This window comes from Rhinolophus sinicus, chromosome 1 (assembly GCF_057876585.1).
Source record: "Rhinolophus sinicus isolate RSI-liver-muscle chromosome 1, RSI-T2T, whole genome shotgun sequence".
Taxonomy (NCBI): Eukaryota; Metazoa; Chordata; class Mammalia; order Chiroptera; family Rhinolophidae; genus Rhinolophus; species Rhinolophus sinicus.
Genome location: NC_142501.1, coordinates 143516721 through 143541711, shown reverse-complemented (window position 1 = coordinate 143541711; position 24991 = coordinate 143516721). Strand labels below are relative to the sequence as shown.

Below are 24991 nucleotides of genomic sequence, written 5' to 3'. Positions count from 1 at the left end.
GGCTGGTCTTTTTAAATTGGGGTATAATTGACATATAACGTATTAGTTTCAGGTGTGCAACATAATGATTCAATATTTGTATATATTACAAAATGATCACCACAATAAGTCTCGTTAATATCCATCATTGTACATAGATACAAAAATTTGTGTGTGTGATGAGAACTTTTAAGATTTACTCTTAGCAACTTTCAAATATGCAACACAGTATTATTAACTAGTCACCAGGCTGTGTATTATTACATCCCCGTGACTTACATATTTTATAAATGGAAGTTTGTACCTTTTGACCCCTTTAGCCCTTTCATCCCGTACCTCCAGCCCCCACCTCTGGTAACCACCAATCTCTTCTGTTTCTATGAGCTTGGTTTTGGTTTTTTAAGACTTCACATATGAGATGATATGGCGTTTGTCTTTTTCTGTCTAAGTTCACTTAGCATAATGCCTTCAAAGTCCATCCATGTTGTCGCAAATGGCAAGATTTCATTAATTTTTATGGGTGAATAATACTCCATTGTGTGTGTGTGTGTGTCTGTCCTTTCCCTTATCTGTTCGTCCATTGATGGGTACTTAGGTTGCCTCCATAGCTTAGCTATTGTAAATAATGCTACGATGAACATGGGAGTGTAGATACTTTTGCATTTGTGTTTTCAATTTCTTGGATAAATACCCAAAAATGGAATTTCTGGATCATCTGGTAGGATCATATGGTATTGAATTTCCCCGAAAATAAGACCTAGCTGGACCATCAGCTCTAATGCATCTTTTGGAGCAAAAATTAATATAAAACCTGGTCTTACATAACATAAGACCAGGTCTTATGTTATATAAGAGCTGGTATTATATTATATTACATTACATTACATTATATTATATTATTATATAAGACCTGGTCTTATATTATATTAAAATAAGACCAGATCTTATATTAATTTTTGCTCCAAAAGACGCATTAGAACTGATGATCCGGCTAGGTCTTATTGTCGGGGAAACACAGTAGCTCTATTTTTAATTTTTTGACGAAACACCATCCCATTTTCCATACTAGCTGCACCATTTTACATTCCTACCAACAATAAACAAGGATTCCCTTTTCTGCACACCCTCGCCAACACTTAGTTGTTGTCGTGTTGATGACAGCCATTCTCACAGGTGTGAGGTGATATCTCATTGTGGTGTTGGTTTGCATTTCCCTCATGATTAGTGATGTTGAGCATATTTTTATGTACCTGTTGGTCATCTTTATGCCTTCTTTGGAAAATTGTCTATTCAGGTTTTTTCTGCCCATTTTTAAATCAGATTGTTTATTTTTTTGCTATTGAGTTGTATAAGTTCTTTATATATTTTGGGTATGATTTGCTAATATTTTCTCCCATTCCATGGGTTCCCTCTTCATTTTGTTGATGGTTTCCTTCGCTGTGCAGAAGACTTTTAGTTTGACGTAGTCCCAATTGTTCACTTTTGCTTTTGTTTCCTTTGTCATCATATCAGATCCCAAAAAATCATTGCCAAGACTGATTTCAAGGCACTTGCCACCTGTGTTTTCTTGTAGGAGTTTTATGTTTTCAGGTCTTAACAGTCATGTCATTAATTCAATTTGAGGTAAGTTTTGAATGTGGTGTAAGATAGTGGTCCAGTTTTCATTCTTTTGCATGTGCTGTCCAGTTCTCCCAATACCATTCTTGAAGAGACTCTCCTTTCCCCATTGTATTTTCTTGATTTCTTTGTTGTAAATTAATTGGCCATATGTCTGTGGGTTTATTTCTGGGCTCTCTGTTCTGTTCCATTGATCTATGTGTCTGTTTTTATGCCAATACCATATTGTTTTGATTACTATAGCTTTGTAATATATGTTGAAATCAAGAAGTGTAATGCTTCTCTAGCTTTATTCTTCTTTATCAAGATTGCTTTGGCTATTCAGGGTCTTTTGCAGTTCCATACAAATGTTAGGATTGTTTGTTCTATTTCTATGAACAATGCCATTGGAATTTTTATAGGGATTGCATTGAATCTGTAGATTGCTTTGGGAGTACAGACATTTTAGCAATATTAATTCTTCTAATCTATAAACATGCAATATCTTTGCATTTATTTGTGTCTTCAATTTCTTTCACCAATGTCTTGAAAGTTTTTAGTGTGTAGGTCTTTTACCTTCTTGGTTAAATTTATTTGTACGTATTTTATTCTTTTGGATGTAATTTTAAATGTGATTGTTTTCTTAATTTCTCTTTCTGATAGACAATTATTAGTGTACAGAAATGATTAATGTACAGAAATGCAACATATTTTTGCATATTGATTTTTATATCCTGCAACTTCACTGAGTTTGTTTATTAGTTCTAACGGGTTTTTTGGTGGAATCCGTGAGGTTTTCTATATATAATATGTCATCTGCAAAGAGTGACAGTTTTACTTCTTCCTTTCCAATTTAGATGTCTTTTATGTCTTGCCTAATTGCTTTTAGGCTGGTTTTCTTGAGACAATGACCAGCAAAGTCTGCCGGCTGCTGCGCCCTTAAAGCACCGCTCTCCATAGTCCCCACCCAGCCTGACCTCCCTCATTTCCTCACCTGACTAGCATATGAGTTTGCAAGCCTGGTTTAAAATAGGATCAGACTGGGCAATTAATGAACTCAATGTGAGGAGCTGACTCGCTGTTTACCTAATTCAGAAATGAACTGAGAAAGAAAGAATGTGAGGGAAGTTAGATCAAAGGGAAATTGTGTAGTTATATCGACTGTTATAAGGGTATTGAGGCTCACTTTCTTGTGGACCACTTTTCTTCTCCTCTCATAAGTACATAGTTCACCGTCAGAAGGGAGCCCTCCCCTGCAAACCAGCTTGTGTTGCCCGGTTGGCTGAACTCGGCGGAGAACTCTCCATCAGAGTCTCTGTAAATTATGCCTGGGGTCCATCCTGCTCAAGTCAACTTCCATTAGTATCAAAGTCATGGACTCAGGAATTTTTTCAAGAAAGGGGTTCATTATCTCTTCTTGCTCCCCACGCTTGCAAAAACAAAAATTCTGTGGTATACCCAGTGTCAACCTTCTCATATGAAGACTGACTTGCCCTCCACTCAGTTTAATACGGGAGCGTAGGATGTAGGAGCTTTGTTATTAACAACAAAACAGAACAAAACAACAACAACTAAAAACAAAGGATTTTCAGACTTGCTTTGTTGAACAGCATGTCAAAAGTACATGGTTGGTTTGAAAAAATGGTTTTTCACGTTCCTTATGTTCATCCTTCAAGTTCATGGCCGTCGCCCATCACCACCTGAGAGTACTTAGCACTCAGGATAACTAAAAGGAAGAATAAATCCTGCTTGCTTTGAACACAACCCAGGGTTCACCGTAGGTCCCTGTACTGGCTAATGCTAATCAGCTCTTCCCCTCGCCTCCCCTCTTCTGTGCTAGTAAATCAAGAGGTCCCAGCATTAGTCAGCACAAAAGAGATAATTAGTAAGTACAAGCTGCTACCTTCATGGATCACTCTGTGCCTCAGATTTAAACTAAGCCAAGAAACTGGAGCAAGCACCATTACACAAGTATGAGTTGCTTTAGCAGAACCTTTTTTTTTTTTTTTTTACCAAGGCTTATGAGTCTGAACGTTTAAATCTATATTCTGTACCCTCTCCAGATGTTGTAAGGATAGCCGCGATATGAGGCCATAGGGAAGCCTTACTTAGGTATTTTATGAGGTTTTCCTTACCTGAACTCAAACGTGTCTTTGGCACTCCAAGGATTTGAAATAGCAATGGGTTTCTTAATGGTATAGTCTTGGGATTCAGATATTTTTAAATACGGTAACCCTCCTCACAAATGTGGCGGCAGAATAGGATGCCACCTTTTCCACTAGGATATGCTAGGTCCCCTCAGAAAGCCATGGTTTGTGCCTTTGCCAGCCATTTGTCCAATTGGAAAATTCATTTCCTGCTCTGGCAGGGCACATGGTCAAGGGCAAGGGCACTGCTGAGACACTTTCCAGTCCAACTAAATAGTCTAGGAACTTCCTTCCCATGCGTTGCTAACCAAATACTGCTGGCTTGTATAGAAGTGTTCCACTCATGTATTTATGACTTGGGAGCGGCTCAAATGCATGCTGGCTTTTATTTTTTCCATCACACAGTGTTTCTTTCAATTTTTGAGTTTCCCATATCAACCACTTTGCTATTTTTAAGCAGAACAATTCTAATCCAACGTAACTAATTAGAAGAGTAAAACCTCATCAGTTCAAACAGGGAGCCTGAACCCTTACAGTGAGGGAAAGACCCGCATTAGAAGCTGCTAGCTACACTCTATGGCAAGAGTGTGGGGTTGTGCCATCAAAGTCCGTTTCTACTAATAGTAAAACCACATCTCAGCAAATCTAAGATGCCATAAGAAATATCATATTTTATGTACCAACAAGAAATTTTTAAAATCTGCCACTGGTTAAATTATCTCACTACCTTGAAAGATATCTCTGCCATGTGTGGATGGGTCACATTGTGTGGCTTTTGAAATCCATTCACACAAATGTGGTGACCTCTCCTGCCCTCTAGTTGTGTTGTTTGGCATGAAATAGGTCTATCCTTTTTAATGATCTCAGTAACAAAATCTAACACCACTTTTCATCTCGGTGGGGGGTCGGGGGAGTATCTTTCTTTCTAAGCAAATAAAGCATTTGCTTGTCTCTTGCAAGAAAATGTGGAATATCTGTCTTCCTTCTAAGGATGAATATTTATTTCACCAATATCAAATTTACATGCCACTGCCCTGTTTTTGAGACTTTCTATATATATGCAGTAACTTTTCATTTTAACACTGAATCATAATGTAATCTTTTCTAAGACATTTAATGGCAGTTAAACTCAATGGCATAGTACCAAGAATGGATGCAACTCAATGGAAGTGACAAGTTGGATACCGGTGACCATGTTTGCCATGCTCGGGTAGTGGCATCTGCATGGTGACTGCGGCTTGGCAACAGAAGCTATATAATTAATCACCCAAGCATCCTAACCTGAGAGGTGTTAAAGTATGACTAAACTGGCATTTTAGAATGGATGGATTATGGAAGGAGCTACCATCTATTGAGAACTTACTATCTATCTGGCAAGGTACTAAACTCTTGACAAGACTTAATGTCAGCCAGACCTCACAGCAGCCCAAGAGGTATGTGCAGATTAGGAACTTTAACCACGTTAACAAAATTGTCCCAGGTCACACAGCTAGGTAAGCTTCACAGCAAGGATTCTGAGCCAGACAACAGGCCCTTCCAGCCACAGGCTCTATAGTTCTCGGGGCCATATAAATCCTGCCTGCATATTGACTGCAGACTGCCATTTCATTTTCAGATGGGTTATTTATTTAGCTCGTCACTTCTCAGCCTTTTGGCTGAGACCAAGTGTTTAAAATACTTCAGACATATAAGGTTTCTATAACGAATTGATAAAAATAATTTATAATATGCATATTCATTATATGCAAATAGCCACATCTTAAAAGGGCTCACCCATATTATTTCTGCCTTCACAACAACTGTGGAAGCCAGTGTGGCTGTCTGTGGCTATTTCCTAACCAAAGCGCAATGAGATAGTTAAATCACCATTTTCTGACCAAAACCCTACCTAAGAGCTGAAACGACTCGCCCAGTGGCACATGGAAGTACATTCATAGCAAAATATGGACCTAGATCAACTCAAACCTTGGTCTCCTGGCCCTTGGGCCTGCTCTTTAACACAGATGGTGAATGGGTATAGACCATTATGGTGTTTTGTTTTGTTTTTCTAAAGACTGTGGATGTTGTTTTACTCTCCCAGTATTAGAAGACATGACAATGAATGAAATTTTTCAGTACGTAGAAGCCCCCAGGCCCTCGTCCTGGCCACTCTGAGACCAGCCTAGAGGTGAACAAGGAAAGTCGGCGAGCCTGCCTCTCGAGAACAGCGGTGCTGAGTAAACTCCTGTGGCTTTTGGTGATGTTGACTCTGTTTCCATAGACAGTTAAATATGGCATCTGGGAGGAGCTTTGAATTTATGTTCAGTGCTTTGGGAGCTAAACCCAAAAGAGAGGACTGAGTGTGTGACTAAGCACTTTCATGGTCAAAATAAACACCAGCAAGAAGGAATTACCAAGTCCAAATTGTTGAAGATCGCCAGCCTCAAGCCTTAGTCTCATAGATGCCATGACAGCTTTCATAGCTTTGCATTCCAGAGGCCAGTGTAGAGATTGCTTCAAGAGAATGCAGTAAGCATCTTTTAAAAATTGTTTTCTCTAATTATCAGTTCATTTGGTTGGCAAGCGTATATGAGTATATACATATGAAAAGGGAGGTGGATATAGGGGTGAGCAAATCAAGCCCCGTGTAGCAAGCATGCCTATGTGAAGAAGCCTGGTTACTCACGCACAAAGCCAAAGCCATTTCTCACGTCCACTGGTTTTGTTACAGCTGTAAAGGTGCCTCCCACTATGGCCTGACCAAAGACAGGAAGAGGTGCTCTCAGGATGGCTGTCCAGATGGCTGTGCAAGCCTTACAGCCACGGCACTCTCCCCAGAGGTTTCTGCAGCTGCCACCATCTCCTTAACGACAGACGAGCCTGGCCTAGATAACCCTGCCTATGTGTCCACCGCAGAGGATGGTCAGCCAGCAAACAGTCCATCGGACTTTGGCCGGGGCAACCGAACTAGGGGTGAGTCAAATGGCTGGTTGTCTGGGAACGGGCTCTTTGCTTTGAGATAGCCCTCTGTGGAATACTCAGTGTGGAAAGTTCTCGAAATGTTGTGTTGTTGTTTTTTTAAGGAGAAATCACTCTGGTAGTTTTGGCAGCAACCTAAGTCCAATTCTCCAAACTGAAATGAAACCATGAGTACCTCAGATCATTAAAAATGTGTGTAATCTGCCTTGAAGAAAGGGGTTGAAGCTAGACCTAATTCATCACTCCTGCAATGTCAGTACTTTCCCATCCGTGCTGCTCAGGAAAAGTGCTCTTATATTCAGTCCATCCCAGGAAGAAAGAAAAGCAGATTTTTAAATAAGCCATATATATTTCATTGCAGAAAATTTAGAAAATATACATAACCAAATTCTATCACCCTACCATCTAGAAGTAATCACTGTTCACGTTTTATTGCGCATGTCTTACCAGATGTGCATAAAAGAGGATTTCTGTGAATGTGTAGCTACTGTTCCTTACTTCTCTCTTTTCCTCAGCACGGCCCTTTGAGCGATCCTCTATCAGAAGCAGATCTTTTAAAAAAATAAATCGAGCTTTGAGTGTTCTTCGAAGGACAAAGAGTGGAAGTGTAGTTGCCAACCAAGCTGACCAGGGTAGAGAAAATTCTGAAAACACGACTGCCCCTGAAGGTAAAAGAATTCTCTGCAGACTGGGAATGGGCTGGCCCTCCAGAATGACTTCAGGGGTGATGGCAACTTAACCCCCACTGACTTTCTATGACAACTCTCTTCCCAAGGGTATAAAATAGTTCTGATCTTGGTTAGCTTACTTCTCACATTAGTAACTACAGGCAGAAAGTATAGCTATCTGTTTACATAGACTGAGGGAAAAGGTGTTACCTTCAGGTACTAGCTTAATTCATATAAAGAACAATTATAGTTAATAAGTGGAAGGCAATTAGAACAGTGCTGGTGCAGCAAGCCCATGTTGTTCAAGGGTCAACTGTCAATGTTATATAAGTATTTATTCTTATTATGACTATGGCGTGTGGTTCTGAGTGTTTTCCATGCATTAACTCATGTAATCCTCACAAGTTGAAGTCACTGCTGTTATTATCCCTGTTTTACAGGTGAGGAAACTCAAGCATAGGGAGGTTCCTCAGCTTGCCCCAAATTACCTTGCTAGATGTTGAATCAGGTAATGTGGCTCTAGAATCCATGCGGAGTTGTTATTGGATCTTAGATCCTGTGAGTTTTCCCCAGTATAAATGGAGCTGAGGAAACACTGTTCTTTCCTTCATTTTATATTAGCACTTTGGGGCACTAATAATAGCTACCCTCTCAAAAAAAAAAAAAAAAAAAAAAAAAAAAACTTGAACTTTTCCTGTGTCGCAGCTAGTGTTCTAAGTCATTTAGATATCACAACAATGCTAAGGGATTATCATGTTCATTTTACCAATGGGGAAATGAGACCACAAGAGATTAGGTAACTAGCCCAGTCACCCAGCTAGAAAATGGCAGACCTAGGATTTTAACTCGGGTCCTCTGGCTTCAGAGCCCTTCCTCTTAACCACTGGTCAAACCACTGTCCTTAGAATGCCTTTAGAGAATTTAGAGCAGTCTTATAAGACCTCTTCTTGCTTACTTATTACCTCTCACCCTGTATACACACACTCACACATGCACACATACACAGATTTCTTGGTCTAACTATTCTGAACTTATTACAGTCCTGTGAATACTGTCTTTTGCTCACTTCCATGCTGTTGTCCAGCCTGCATTGCCACTCTCCTTTAGCTGCCCTTCTAATGCCTCCTCCCAGGTTCAGCATAGGCTTTGCCTCCTCCTGGAAGCCTTCCCTGATTCCCTCAGTCCCCCACTCCTTCGTGTTCTTGAAGCACCTGTATCTCTATTATAGCAATGATCATCTTTAATTGTAACTATACCTATAAGGATAAGGGTTCTTTTTCTGAGTCTTTGTATCTGAAGGCCAAACACAAACTCTGGTGCATAATAGTGTTTGCTGAATGTTTGTGCAATGATTAAGTGAAAGGATCAGAACTTCCTTTCTGCCAGTCTTCCCTTATTAAAGCCTCCTTAATTATACTCTGTATACAGTTTTCTCCTGCCTGAATGATTTATTTGCATGTTTATTGCAGAAACAATTTTAATAAGAGATTAGTATGAGTAAGGCACTAACCTAGACTATAATTTTATATAAAGACTACAAAAGCCAGTCCTGGCTTCACACAAGACTAAAATAGAATAAAATGCCAAAGAATGAGGTATAAATAAATGACAGTGGCAGCCATAGGGAGAGCTGCATCACTTCCAAGTAGAGCAATGTAATCCATGTTTAAGGAATGATTTATGATCTGGATGGGCATTGAGATTTTCACTGTGTTGGAAAGTAGAGGGAGATAAGGTTAAGGTCAGATTAGAGAGGGTCCTGGATGTCATTTAGGAGTCTGGACTTGATTGGGAGCAGTGAATTTACTTGAAAGCTTTTGCGTAGAGTTAGTGCAGGATTGGAGCTGTGTTTCAGGAAAATGAAGATGGCAGCCGTGTTATACGCACAGGGGGCTTAGAGTAGGGGAGAATGGATTTCCTTCCATGCTCCAGGAACCTATTACTCTGGAATAGGGTGAGGTGTTTAAATTCAGCGGGGCTGGTAGTGATGCCTGGTGAACTCTCACGGTATGGTTCATCCATCCTTTTTTATATCAGTAAAGAGACTGGCTCTACCATTTATCCGCTGCATGATGTTGGTCAGATTACATAACTTCTCTAAGCTTCAGTGTTTCATCATCTAAAAAAACAGGGATAATAATAATCTACTTCATAGGATTGTGAGGACTAAGCAAAAAATTGTGCATGCAAATTGTTTAGCTCAACACCCAGCGTATAATAAACTCTTAGTAAATAACATTATATCCTGTAGTCCTTGAGTGAAGACAGAATATTGAACCATTTCATTTCTTTCCAGAACAAGACAAGTTTGGCAGTTTAAACATTACTTTAACTCTTCATTAGGGTCTCACTGGTGTGGCTGTTATTAATATCGTTTACAAGTGTGACTGGGTATGTCTTTTGGACTATCAAATCAAACATCCTTCCTTGAGTGGTTTAGGTTTGGGAGTGTGGTTTTTGTAAATCTGTTGGGAGGGAGGGTGGAAAGGGAGTGGGGAGGAGAGAGAAAATCTGCAGCTTTGATGATTATTTCCAAATCCTTTTTTGCTCGGAATAATTTTTTTTTAATTTCCATTCCCTTGTCACCAGACCTGTTACAACAAATACTTGTGGTATACCCTACTTAATGTAATCAGACTAGTTTAAACATTAATTGAACTCAATCACCCCAGTGCTGTTAGCACCAGGAACTGACAGATTAAGACGGCTGCCCACAGCCTCACAGCAAAGCCAATCACTTACTTTAAATTAAATCCCAGTGAAGGTTAAGGACCCACATTTACAATGCCTCTGGCTTCCTCTGGCTGCTAAACTGCTTTGTTTTTCATGTTCTACAATACTTAGAAATAACTTTAATTATTTCTGTATTATTCCTAGAGAGTTGAGTACTCATTAATGGACTCAGTTCGTTAGGGAAAATGGACTAAGGTCATGGGTTTTGAAAAGAGTCACAAAGAGTGTATTATGCAGAACCAGGCTTGTCGTCTTCCCAAAAGACATAATTAAGAAGAATCTTAGGGTAGAGGCAGCTGTCAGCAGCTATAGGACACAGAAGCATCTCCATATTCCACATTCAAACTCAAGCCTCAAGCAACTCAGGAGGGGTGTTTCTTCCACTGAACTAGGTGTAGTTTGGCCAGCGTTTAATGGTGACCCTCTGCGTACTTCTATTCAAACTGAGGTAGAGAACAGTGCCAGTCAGTGCTACTTGCTTAAGGTGTATAGGACAGGTCCCCTATGGGACTGTCCCCTGGCTGTGAACCCCTGGCTTCAGGGAAACCTGAGGGATGTGACAGGAGGGCGGGTCATGACCAGCTTCAGTTCTGACCTGGCTCTGAGGGCCACCTACCTTTGCGACCTCCAACCAGTCATCTCACCTCTCTGAGCTCAAGTATCCTCACCTGTAAAATAAAGGTTTGACTTGCTATCAAGCTACACAACTGCTAGAGCAGGTCTCCTATGTGGGGGCCTGGTGGGGTGGCAGTGGGGAGGGCATGAGCTACTTCATGGGAAAGAAGAGTCCTCAGTTAAAAGATAAAGCTTAAAAACACCAGCCTAGAGGATCTCTGAGTGTCCTATTAGTGATTCAGTGACTCACTAATAGTGAATTAGTGATTCAGGCAGATCAGGGACAAACCTCTAAAAGCTGCCACCCAGGCCTGGGCCTCTTTTCTTGACCATGGATCAGGCTGTTTGACTTCCTTTATTGACAACAGTGTCTGGTAGAGAGGACTGGTGAGTCCCTATGCCTGAAAAGCAGGAACTTTCAGGAAGAAATCTTCAAAATGATCTGAAAGGACACAAGAGCAAGTTATTATATTTTATCCCTCGATAAGTAAGTGACAAAACTGCAGTCCATTCCATGAAGACCAGTCATTCCTTCATTCCTATTCACTCAGTAAACATCAGCTGAAGTGTCCTGTGTGTGGAGAGCTACAGAATAGCCAGAAATTATGTCCTGAAGGATCTTCGAGCCCAGTGGGGGATGGAAGCAGCAGGCATGAATAATAATAATAGAAGTTTGAGTGCTGTGAGAAATAGAGAGAAAGCTTTATGAGAAATGGGATGTTTAGAGAGAGCAAGGAAAGATGGATCAGGGCAGAGTTTAATTGGAAGGGATCATTTCATGCAGGCCTTGAAGAAAAAACTGGGTTTAGTCCTAGAATGAAAAACATTCCAGGCAGAGAAACTTATGCTGGCACGGAGGCAGGAAAATGGAAAACATGTATGAGGAACAATGCAGTTTAGTTTGGCTGAAACCAAAGTTTGGCAAAAAAAAAAAAAAAAGAGTGGTTGGAACTGTGCGTTGGGTGGGCGTCTTAAATAAATACCGTCTTGGTCCATTTTAGTCTTTCCAAGGTTGTATCACCTGATTCCAGATGGTGAAATTACCAGCATTAGGATCAATCGAGTGGATCCCAATGAAAGCCTCTCCATTAGGCTTGTGGGAGGCAGCGAAACCCCACTGGTCCATATCATTATCCAACACATTTATCGTGATGGGGTGATTGCCAGAGACGGCCGGCTCCTGCCAGGAGACATCATATTAAAGGTAGAGACTGCGGCGGTGGGGTCATGAAAAGGGGATTAATAAAAATCACTTTAGAGCAAATTATTGGGTGGGTGGATAGATGCATGGGTGGATGGATGGATGAAATACTAAAATAAATGTGGAGTAGTCTCTTTCCATAGTTACTATGTTGTTACGCTCTTCATCTGAGATTTGTAATTTAATTGAGATAGGCTTTTGTCCCTCTCTTTCTCATTCTTTCACTCTCCTTTCTTGCTGTACATAAATATGTCTTTCCGTCTCTATCATTTTGTCTCCGTCTTCCCCCCTTCCTCTTTCTTCTCCCCTCTGGCTTCTTCTATCCTCTCCCCTTCCATTTCTCCACCTCCTCTTTTTCTCCTCTCTCTTCCTTCTCCTCCTCCTCTCTCTCCTTTCTACTCTGTCCTCCTACTTTAAGTAACAATAACACAAAATGACGTAAAACTGGAGCATATCTTAAACTGTCTTTACAGTAGATTAATGGAACATTTTGTATTTTATTTAATCACTCTCATTCGCACACCACTCTAAAGTAAATTTCCTGTAGCTTAATGGCCCTCCCTGAAAAAAAGTAATCCCTACGCTATCCCCTCCAACCCCCAGACATTCCAGGGGAGACAGGTGGTGGAACAGAATACCTTAGGCAATACTCTCCTCTGAGGGGAAGAGCAGAAGGGAGGAATTTTCAGAAGAGAAAGGGTAAAGAAAATGTTGTTTATCAGACAGAAGTCAAGCATGTGCCAAAAGTGACAAGAAATCCCTCCCTGGTCGTATATTTCCTGTCTGATATTCAGATGACAGTTTCATCCCATTACTTCTCTGAGGAGCCAGCTCCTGACACATCATGAGCTGTTTCTTTGGCAACAAGTGCTTATTCTTTGGAATACGAGGAGAAAGAATTTAAAGGAGTTATCATAGAAACATTGAAATTCCCATTGGCCTTTGAGGGTGGAGTACAGCAGGACCCATCAACCTCAAGGGACAGTCAGTGGTGCAATCGGTGACATGCTACATGGTGTCCTCCTAGTTCTAGTGGAAACTATGCTGCCTGGGAGGGTTACATAATACAACATTTTGATTCTTATGGCCTTCAATTGGCTCTTGCAAACAAAAGAGCTGCCAGGACTGTTTAGCAGGCGACCCTGACCTTTTCTTGGCCTGGATGTGATGGGGGAAAGCAGACACAGGATAAAATGACAGAGCAGAGCAAGGTCTTTAAGCTCCCTAGTGGCACAGACAAATGTGGAGCCTTGTCTGTTCAGGAAGGAGCCTCTGTCTACCCCTGTAGAGGCAGCAGAGAACCAGCAACTGTACGCTGCAGGAAGACCTTTAAAATCTCCCTGCAAAGCTCTTCTAACAGTTGGCTGCAAGTACAGGAGCTCTTACCAAACCAGAGAAATTCAAGAAGGTCGGTTCTCTTCTGTGGGGCCTCCCTCCTTAAGCACAGAGTGCAGGGCTGCTGGGAGATTGTTTTCTTCCAGAGCAGTGACGACCACTAGGGGCCATAGCCTTCAGGCTGGGCCTGACTAGCCAGCCAGGGTAATTAAAAGCAGAAAGCCCATGCAGATCAGTCCCGCAGGTCTTTAATGAGGCACAAATGAGAGGGCTGAGCTTGAGGACATTTAAGTAGCATCATAAAATGATCCAGCCTTTCAATAAAAGGCCTGGAAACTTCTATTCACATCAATTTGTTTGAAATTGCAGAGATTTTTTTTTTTTTCTTTTTTGAGAACATGCGTAAAAGACCTTTCAGGCAACCACCATGAAACCTGATTCTCTCTCTCTCTCTCTCTCTCTCTCTCTCTCTCTCTCTCTCTCTCACACACACACACACACACACACACACACGCACACGCACAGAGTAGTGAGCGCTTTAAATTCTAATGTGGGTGACCCAGGGAGAAAAATTCATTTGGAGATTTTTGGAAGGAAAATGTCAACTCAGTCTTAACTAAACAGTGCTTTAATGTAATCATTTGAGCTCAAAGGAAAATTTTTTCTCTTTCGCCTTTTTCTATTTTTCCTTCCTTTTCTCCACCCCCACCCCCAACTGAAAAAACAAATTTGGCAAGAGAAATGAAAGTTAGGATTGTGTAAATAAATTTGGGGGTGCTATGTAAGGACAAGATTGAAAAAAGATGGTGCCCACTGAGAGACCTGAAAAGACGGTGCAGGTGACACTCAAAGAAGGGTGTGAAATAATGTTGAAAGATGGATATATTTGGACACCGGATAAGCTGACAGAGTAGAGTGGCCTTACGGAAGGGTCTTGGTGATTCTGTGGGCCTGGGCATTCTAGGAAGAGTCGTGGCAGGTAGAGCTGACAGCTGGTTCCCCTCCCCCAGGTCAACGGGATGGACATCAGCAACGTACCTCACAACTACGCCTTGCGCCTCCTGCAGCAGCCCTGCCAAGTGCTACGGCTGACTGTGCTGCGTGAGCAGAAATTCCGAAGCAGGAACAACGGGCAGGCACTGGATACCTGTGGACCCCGGGAAGACAGTTTCCATGTGATTCTCAACAAAAGCAGCCCTGAGGAGCAGCTTGGAATAAAACTGGTGCGCAAGGTGGACGAACCTGGGGTGTTCATTTTCAACGTGTTGGATGGTGGTGTGGCGGCCCGACACGGTCAGCTGGAGGAGAACGATCGTGTGTTAGCCATCAATGGACATGACCTTCGATACGGCAGCCCAGAAAGTGCAGCTCATCTGATTCAGGTAGGTCACAGATGATTCTAAGATCCTCAGCATGAGCAGGAATGCCCATCACCCTGACCTGTTTACTACCACACGTGACATACAGGGCCTCCCATTCGAGGACTCAAGGTCAAAGGGCAGGTAAGAACACTGTTCAAGCAATTGATGTGTCTTAGGGTCGTGGACATTCCCTAGGTGTTGCCAGCCAAGGAATCTGAGGTGAGTGAACACGATGGGCTACGTGCTGTAAGTTCACCAGGTTAAGCTCACTCAAGGTCAGCAGGGTTGTGTCATCCTGTACCCGGTATGTTAGTTGCAGGCCCAGGGGTCATTCAGATACATTCTGAACACATCTGAGACATCCTATTGTACTGACTGCTATAAGAGCTTGTTTGGAGGTTCTAGCAGGGGAGCGCAGCTACTTGTATACCCTTGACCGAGAAGACGGTCCTCTCCTCCATCAGGGAAGGTCGTCCTCTTCGACCGAGCTTCGGGAGGGACGCACATGGATTGGTGAGGGAGGAAGGGGACACCCACCTAGCCAGCCAGATCAGCCGAATCAACCCTGGCGATCAATGGGGTGACAGATATCGCAGCCAGATCGCCCTCACATCCCTGACTGCTATAAGAAGCTGTACCATGTGCCCTCTAGGGGTCTTATGGACAGAGACAACTATAGGATTGGCTAAGGCTAAGCTTTATCTCCATGGCTACGTCCAAGCCCTTTGGAAAGCCCACAGGAACTCAGGTTTGAATTTGAGAGGAAGTCTCCTAATAAGAGGGGTAAATAAATTATTGATCATTCAGGCAAATAGAGTTCCCAATAGCCTGACGTTGGTTCAAACTAATTCACTTTCCAACTGGTATGACGTCATCAAGGCCCAGCATGCATCTGGGTGACTTTGGCTGAGTCACCATGAGTTTTTCTAATGTTCATTGAGCTGCCAGCTTTATTCTTAGAGGGACAGGCTTTGTTTTGGGTTTTTGTATTCTAAACCATTCATTCGCTTCATTTAGCCAATATGTATTAAGTTCCTGCTGTTTGCCTGGCCCTGAGTTAGGTGCAGAGAACAGAGAGACAAGGACTCTTAGGCTGCTCTCCCAAAGAAGCCCACCATCTAATCAGGGACGTGGAGTTTTTCTAAATGTCTGCCCTATAGTGTGATAGTTCTGTAATGGAGAAATTAAGCACCGTGCTGGCGCAGGTGAAGGAGAGATTTCTGCTTGGATGGGCCTAGGAATTATGCAGGGGTGGAAGATCTTGAGCTGGAGCTTTGAGGAATCAGTTCTCTAGGAGGACGAGGCAGGGAGGAGGGTCATTCTAAGGCGATACAACACAGAAGAACATTTCCCTAAAAGCCTCTTAAGGAAATGGTTAATACCTGGAGCAGGGTGTACATTAAAAAAAAAAAAAAGCAGCCATAGATAAGGCAGGAGTGGTAGGCAAGGGTCAGATCATGTAGAGTGTTACGAGCCATGTTAAGGAGCTCAGACTTTATCCCCAGGGCCATGGGGTGTCATTGGAAGAGTTTAAGAAAGGAAGTGACATGATTTTCTAGAAGGATCTCTCTAGAGGCAGTGGATTGCTGACAGGAGACGGGCAAGAGTAGAGGCAAGAAGTAATTGCAATTATCTGGCACATCATGTCAGCTTCCACTTAGCGACGGAAGTGACTTCAAGAACAGTGAATCAGCATCAGTAGTTGACTGAACCTTGTACCAAGTTCCATGGAGGATGACAGGCACGAAACAGTCTGCCCACAAGGACTTGATTATCTAAGTACAGTGGGACCTCGGTTTTCGAACGTCTCCATTGACGAACATTTCGGTTTACGAACGCCATAAATTTTATGGATCTATGGTATCATTAGATAGTAAAATTCATGCAAAATTTGCAGTTTTAGGGGTTGATTTTAAAGGTCTGAAATGGATTAATCCATTTTGCATTACTTTCTATGGGGAAACCGTGCCTTGGTTTTCAAACTTTTCAGAACTGGACCGGTCTTCCAGAATGGATTACGTTTGAAAACCGAGGTACCACTGTACAAACAAATCTCCCTATGCTTGGCTTCTAGCCATGGAATTCTTCTAGGTGTTGGTAAGTCTTTTCACTATTGTGTGTGTCTTATGCCTCTTCTTTGAGGAGAACTAAATGTGGATGAAACTGACATCTTAGATGTAGACGACCTGAGGCAGAGAGTACAAAGGAGACTTACCCTGCTTGCTCCATCTACTAGACTCAGAAAGACATATGGTGCCTTGGCCCCTGAACTGAGTGGCTCTTAGTGGTGTCCCAATTCCAAGGTGATTCTCAGCCTGGTAGATCTTCCCAACAGAGCATGAGGTCGTGCAATTGGAGAACAAGAGCAGAGTTACAGGGCCAATTTTCCTACTGGAGTTTATGCCATCTAGTCCCAAGTTCATATGCTCAGCCCCAACTTCTCCTCTGAACACCACACTTCGTATTCAACTACCTGCTTGATTTCTCCATGTGGATGTCTAAAAGGCATCTCAAATTTAATGTCCAACCTGAACCCGTGGCTTCTCTCCACTCCACCCCTTGTCAAACCTGCTCTTCCTTCAGTCTTTCCCAGTCTCTAAAAATTGCACCACCATTTACCCAGTTACTTGAACCAAAAAGAATCTCTGTTCAACATCCCCCTCCCACAATCCATCTCTCACCACCTCCATGGCTTCCATCAGCCGAGCCACTATCAACTTTGGTCTGGGCCCCTGTAAGAACCTCTTAACTGGTCTCCTTGCTTCCAAACGTGATCCTTTACCTCTACTCTTCACACAGCAGTTAGAATGACCACGTTACAAAGTCAGTCCCGTCATGTCCCTCTTCTTGTGCTCAGCCCTCTGATGCTTCCTAAGGCAATTTGATTAAAAATTCCAAAACCTAACACCGGCCTGCAGAGCCGTACCTAATCTGGCCTTTAGTTATCTCTCCAACTTCACTTCCTAAGCAAAGGGGAGAATTTCTAGCATTCTCCCCTGTGCTTACCCAGGCTCAGTTACATTGCCTTCTTACTACTCCTCAAACATTTCAATAACTTTTTCACCTCAAGGCAGATGTTCTTGCTGTCCCTCTGCCTGGAAGAAATCTTCCAACTATCTACATAACTCACTCCCACAATTCATTCAGAACTCCTCAAATGTCACCTCAGAGAGGCCTTCACTGCCAAGCCCACTTAAAATAGCATCTCCCACCCCCAATTCTGTATCCTCTAATCGGCTTTACTTTGTTTTTCTACCAACTAATTATTACCTGCCAATTTAATATAGTAGAGTATTGTCTCTCAAGTACTTCAAGAAATGCCTTGCCATAGTAGACACTCAATACATATTTGTTGAATGAATACATTGAGTCAAATTATAAAATGTCAATATGTATAAAATATAATTTACACATTTCATCTCATAGGGATTTTTTTTGTCAAACCATTTACCAAAGAACAAACACCAAATCTACTTTTACATGTTATTTGTCCCCAAGATAGAATCTCTAATTTTTGTCCCCTTGAATTTGCTCAGCTATTATTGGCACCTTCTAGTGCCAAGAGACGTGTGGTACAACAGGGAATCAGACTGATACAGTCAGTTCCTGGCCTCCTAGAGCTTGGAATATATTCCCATGTCTAAGCTCAAATGCAATCAAGCCAGCATTAAGAAGGTGGTTTCAGGCTGTAAGTGCCAATGGGTGAGAACAGAAAATAGACAATGTTTATGAAAACATTAATCCATGAAAAAGGAAGGGTCCTTGTTGTTTTTCTTCATATAGAAACTGTACTCTAAGCACGGTTTTGTGCGTGAGTGTTACACTTGTTAACTCCCTCTGCAGGACAATCAGTGCAACTTGCGTTCTCGTGCTCATCTATGAGCTACACTGCAGTAGGCAAAACAAAAACTCTCTTACTCATGTCATTTGGAAAAATTTGGCATTCTAAATATGATTACATATGGCATTCTAATTTTGTAGATTAATAACAGAAAGGGAAGCTTTTTTTCCCTGAGAAAGTTAATTTATGAAATCTTGCCTAGTAGTGGGACTTCCTAAAAGATTCTTCTGCTTACTAAACAAAGCCAATGTGCTTTATAAGCAGAAGATGAAAGAAAAAAAAGAGAAAAAAAAAGGCAGAACTAGTTGGAAAAGAAATGGAAAAACTAGAATGCTTGGAAAACCCAGTTAAGCAATCTCAAGAGTGGATTCTGTGATACTTGTAACACACACCAGCCTGGGGATGTTAAACTAAATACACTTCGAAGGTTGAAACTCAAATTTCCAACCAATCCTTGACTGCAGTGCCCTTGTACCTACTCTATGAATCATATTTGCCTTACAAAGAAATTCCCAGACAACGTGTACTTTTGGTCATGTTTTCTCCCACAATACCCCCATTCTGCCTGTTTCCACATTATTTCAGGGAAAGGTTATTACAGGAAAGCCATGACTGTTTTAAATTTGACCAGCTTTACATATGTGGAGCCTTAACCTCAGCTTACTCAGCAGCAGCCCTGGGCACCAGACCCCAGAGTTAGAGAGATGGAGAATCAAGCTCCTGAAGAGGAGAAATTTTTAAATACGAAGCAGTTGACTTATTTAGAACTGAGTAAAATATTATATCATTTCCCCATGTCAATTTAAGTTTTCTTGAGCACCATGACTAGAGTAACTGTATAAATGAAAGAGCTTTGTGGAACTGTCTGGTGTCGCACCTAAAATGAGAGAACAAAGAAATAAGGACGAAGGATTTGAGACCCCAGGGTAAAAAAGACATCTCAGCATCCCCAACCTTAGAGATTCAGCTTGTATATATCCAGTGTTCAATGTGAGAATGATTTATTCTGAGAGTTATGCCTATTTTGGGAAGCTCTCACCTATCTGCAATTCTGGATCAGTGAGTTCATACTTATTTATGAGTTCAAATATATACAATTAATAAATGAAGCAAGTAAGTGTGGATTTCAAATTTGAGTGTCCTCTTCATCAACTCCCAGACTTGATGAAGAAGCTTAAAAAAATCCAAAAGCATTTGTACAGGTGGTGACAAGATGGGTTTTCATTAATCCTGACATGTATTACTCCCCCTTCACATGAATTAATATTGAAATGAGAAGTTTTTTCATCAAAGAACAACTGACAATCAGGCTCTTCAAACTTTTTAAAAGAATGTGATAGGCCTTTTGACAAAGCCAGAAAGCAAATAGTGGACTGGTCACATTACTTATCTTTGTTCTAAATACATGATTCCAGCTCATGAGTTCTACTGCATAATTGGAAAAAAGGCAGAACTTTAGTCCTCTGGAATCAGTAAGAATTGTCAGTGAAATAAGACCTGAGAGATCTGGATGTTTTTTACAGATCAGCCACAGTTAATATAGAATTAAATCCCTCTTTAAACAAATTTTCTTAGCATGGTATTGTAGTACATTTAATGCACATGCACTAAACAAATACATAAATTTAAAAACATTGTTCTTGAGTGGAATTCCTACAGTCCAAATGACTTTTACATAGAACTGCAAATTTCATGAATTTGTGATAAAGCACGACATGGTAAACTGTGCAGCTTAGGATTTTATGAGTAAATCTCATCACAGCTACCTACACACCACAAATATTAGGGCATCTTGAATCTTCATTATCCTCCCTCCCAACCCACATGTGCCCCACATGCATGTTTTTCTTACCATGGAAGAGACTCAATCATGAGAGTAACCTCTAAATAACATAAAAGAAATGGTGTTTGAGACAAAGTCGTGGGGTCATTCTGCTGACTCAGCAATCAGCCAATTCAGTGACTCAAGAACTAAATGCTTATTTTGACCTTGTCACTGACGTCTGTACAACCCTGTATATGTCATACCATTGTCATCATTCATTTCTTAACCCCTAGAAGGCATGTGCTTCTGGGAACATAAGGACGAACATGGAGCTACAATCTAGTGGGAAAAATAGGCCAAATTACTATCTTACATCACGTTCTCTACCCTGGTCAAATCCTTAGGGTCCTAGTCACCTCTTTTCCTCAAAGCTTCCTTAATTTCCTTTTTTCCTTGGCCAGACTGGTTGTTCTTAACTCACTGAAGTAGCTGTCACTGCTCTAGCAGAAGATACAAGTTTTTGTTGTTGTTGTTGTTTTAATGTGCCCGGCATTATGCTAAGTGCTAAAATTTCAATGGTGAGAAAATCGACACACACCAGATTTGCTTTCACCAAGCTCATTGTATAGGGGCAATATCAGCTTACAGTGTATCGTTAGCTCATTCCGGATTTGTTTCTGGAGCCCCCAACTTTTTGCTCAGTGAAAGGTACATCTGTTTCTCAGAAGTTGTCGTGCTCACTAGAAGGAGGGTTAGGGCGAGGATTTTATTTCTGCACCTCGTTGTGTAGTATGTTGCCAGGTCAACAGGAATAACCAATGACTTTTGTATTTTTCAGCATGTCAATAGGTAATCCTGTTCTGATGCCTCCCGTTGTCTGTACTGTCATGTAGGGTCTGTGTGCCATACTTGATCTCACAGCGAGGCTGCCCTGCTGTAATGTCCTCCATAGTGGGGTCCTGCGAACCTCACTGTCGTCTTTGAATTGATGGGTAATGATGAAGACGTACCTATGGAGTTCTTGGTTTCATAGAACACAGAGACAATCCCCTGTGCATGTATGAAATGGCAAATGGGCACTCCATCAATGACGTCCTGGACGCAGCTTGTCCATCAGCAACCAGACCCTACTCTGTGCTGGTCAGACCAGAACTTGTCTTCTAGGTCCAATTCTCTTTCCCTCTGTCCCTGTCACTCTCTCCCTCCCCCCTCCCTGTGTACATGCATACAAGCACACACACACGCGCGCACACACACACACACCCTACTCTATTAGAGTCCAGAATTCAAGTTTTTAAGATGACATGAAAACATGTTAAATATTGAAGAAACTAGGAGTATTTGACTTGGAAAGGAGAAGAGCCAAGAGAGTTGTCTTCAAATAGGATTGTCACAGGGAAATTGATTTTGGGTTACCCTAGAGGGCATGGCTAGAACCAATGGACAGGCAAGAGAATCGCAAATTTAAGCTCAACCTGAGGACAAACTTTCTAATTAGTGTTATCCAAAAATGGCCAGAATTGCCTTGGGACACAGTGAGTTCACTGTTATTGGAAGCCCTGAAGCATGAGCTGGGTGACAACATGGCAAGGATTTTGTAGGGGAATTGACGCATGGCCTAGAGAAAATGTTGGATTAGGTCATGTCTGACATCTCTTACATATCTGTGACTTTCTGACTATGGACGCAGTCCTCCACACTTCCCCAGGGCTTTGTGAGCGCAAGACGGATGAACTGAGAGTGATGACTTGAGCAGTTGCTGGAAGGGAAGGTCCAGTGGGACAACCCAAAGCAGTGTAGAAAGAACCATTCCCAGAAGTACGTATTGAAAATCAGTCACAGCTAGATTGTCTCACTCTGGGATCCTTGGAAAAGAAACCAGTGGGGAATGAAATGCAGCATCAGTGGTTTTGTGTTTTAAGAAGTCATCATTAAAACCTCCAATGTTGATGGATGGAATGCTCAGTAGAGACAAGTTCTGTAAACGGCTTATATCAGCTTACGTTCTATTTACTGTTCTCGCTTCTCTCTGTCACAAGAGGGCCACCAGTCAAGCATGGGTCTCCTCTGGGCCTATACTGTGCTCTGAGGGGTGCTGTGTACAGGGTTTGCCTTCTCTGAGCAGCACCATCTCAAAGGCCAATAGTCGATTTGGAGTCTCCCTGTTTCAGGTGTCTCTGTGAATAATACCTGGGGCACTTGGAATGGGCCATGAGTGTGGTAACTCTTAACCTGAAACTTTATAAAGCTAATACAAGAAACACAGTGACTGAACCCACATGAAATGCATACAGTTTACCAAACATTTTATTTATACAGACACACACACACAGACACAGACACACACACACACACACACATGCAGCAAATGCATTTGGTTTAACTCCAGTCCTTCTTTACAAATAAATAGGTGAAGGCTTTGGCTAGCTAAGAAGTTCACACCTTAATTACAGGTGCTCTATCAGCTCTTGTTCTGCCTTAGTTATTGCTGACCCTCTTAGCCACCTCAGGGCCCATGCAATGCCGGGACAGTAGAAAAACCCCCTCTGTTCCAATGTACAGCTCTACAAAATGCTTCTCCTGGCTTCTTGTGCAGTGGCATCTTTGATGTTTCCATCTCTCTGCTCTGTGAAGTTCCTGTTCCATGTTGCATCCTGACAATATGAACAGTGCTTATCAGCCATAGTACATTATGTAGGGGAAAGCGCCATGGCCAGGCTGAGCATGATGGAACAAGATGCTTGCCCTATGAGACGTCACAGTGCAGCACTCCCAGAGTCTTCCTTCCAGCTATTAGAGATGGGATTTTATTATTTTTAAATGGGCCAAATAGAAATGAGGCCGCCGGGTGAGGGTTCCCTTCTGTGGCCTCTGCTTACTCTCATCATATGAATATTATTGGCAGTTTGGAGTCACATCTCAAATGCATGGAGAAAAATAGCCATTAAACAGAACAACAACAAAAACAAGCCTTTCCATGACAAATGGTACTCGGGTTTAACCCTCTGGTTTTCTCTGAATATTAGAATTTTCCTTTTTTTTTTTTTTCCCAACTAGAACTAATTGGTTCTACCTCTGGAAACTCTGTGTTACCCACAACTCTTCCATGGTACCCGCTTCTGACTGTTCCTGAAGTAGGATGTCCCCAAGGCTCTTAGTGAGGGCCTGGCCCAGAGCCAGCACACGTCAGCCATGGGGACAGAATGCCAACAGGCTAAGGTCCACGGGGAAGAATGTGGTGCCATCAGGATCCCTTCTGCTTCACTTAGAGAAAGGAGAGAGGAAGTGTAATGCTTGGAGTCTTGGAAGAGTAAGGAGTATATGGTACAGCAGTCAGGTTATGCAACTTGTAAACTCTGTGTCCAGAATTTGCCCAGAGCAAAATCAAGGATGTTTAAGGGAGAGAGGAGAGGAAACTTTAGGATCTAGCTCTTGCCATGTCTACTATGTGAGCTAGCCACAACTGTTAAACAGTGCTTTCATCCAAATTGCTGAATCCCCAAGAGCTGAGAGAGAGACGCTGTCCTACCTCTCTGTCCTGTAGTATGCTCTTCCCTTGAGGGTTTGTTCTTTAAATGGCAGGGCTACTTCACCTCTCTTCCTGGCACATATTATGTGGGTATGAAATAAATAAGTTTGAAAGACAAAAACAAAACAAAGAAACAAGTTTTTGCCATTCTCCCCTTCATTCAGTCTCTTCGCATCTCTCCCTCACCCCCTTCTCACACTCACTCCAAATTTCATACCAGATTCACGTCCATGGAAAGAAAGACTCTGGTGCTGAGGGCTGTTTCTCGACACTGAATCCAGCTGTTCCTGAGAGTTAGAGCCAGGACAAACACATTAGCCCATTTTCCACCTTAGACTGCAAACACAAGGAGAGAAAGTGCATCAAATAGAGTCTCCCTGAGAGCAATTTATAAGGTGGCTGGTGAGAGCCATGGATCCAGCCTTGCAGGGGATTTATTTCCACGTAAATTGATACTAGGGTTATTTATTGGAGCGTTATTCTTGCCAACAATTTAATACCAAAGTCAGCATTTGAAAACCCAGTGAGAAATTTGTGCTCGAAAATGTGAATTAAATAGCTCTTGCAGGCTGCTCCTTGACATTTTGGATTTTACCTGGCAAGTTGATTCAACATGTAAGTCTCAAATTTTCTCAACTTTTATGAGGTGGTTAGGGGATGTGACTGTTCCTGGTCCAAAGTGAATGTGATATAATGTACTGGCCTGGAGACAAACCCACTACCGAGATCCTTCAAAACATCGGCGTTTCCCTAAAGATAAGCAAATTTGGGCTCAGCCATTGAAGTTCTGACTTGAGTGTTTGCCACTTCTTATCTCTTAATAATTTTTGCTTCAGAAAGTTTCTAGAGATAACCTCATTAGGGTAAGTGAAGCTTACGGTATAAAGAAAGAGACAGTGATTATAAAATATTCTTCCAAGAATTGAATTTAGTTGGCTAATACCATAGTTCTTCGTGTCAGCTTGCTTCATTATTGTTTCCTAGGCTTGTTATTTTTGTTCTGTTCTGACACAGGCTTTATATGTGATGAGAAACACCAGGGGATTCGAGACAGGCAAAGGAACAGAGGAAGAACACGTATGAAATGACTGGTAGACCAGCTGAAGTGCTGACTGGGTTTTATGTGTAGGAAAGTGAGTGAAGTTCTTGAACTTTCTTTTCGGGTCCTGTTTGGTAGGTTTGCTGAATTTATGTAAAATGAATCACCTCGACTGGCCCACCGTCTATCGTAACATTTACAATAGACACTTATGGTGCTTCAGC

General features: G+C 41.9%; 1 protein-coding gene across 5 annotated transcripts in view; it reads left to right on the top strand.

The window, feature by feature from the left end:
• LNX1 (ligand of numb-protein X 1) overlaps window positions 1–24991 on the top strand; it is a 109769-nt gene that overhangs the window by 70584 nt on the left and 14194 nt on the right. For 2 of the 5 annotated variants that reach the window (XM_019740125.3, XM_019740121.3), the window contains 4 exons: window positions 6433–6674; window positions 7196–7348; window positions 11698–11900; window positions 14243–14614. In XM_019740125.3, the coding sequence (XP_019595684.3) occupies window positions 6433–6674; window positions 7196–7348; window positions 11698–11900; window positions 14243–14614 (970 nt within the window). The remainder of the gene's footprint in view (window positions 1–6432; window positions 6675–7195; window positions 7349–11697; window positions 11901–14242; window positions 14615–24991) is intronic. The other 3 variants (XM_019740122.3, XM_088790277.1, XM_019740123.3) reach the window with 3 other exon arrangements.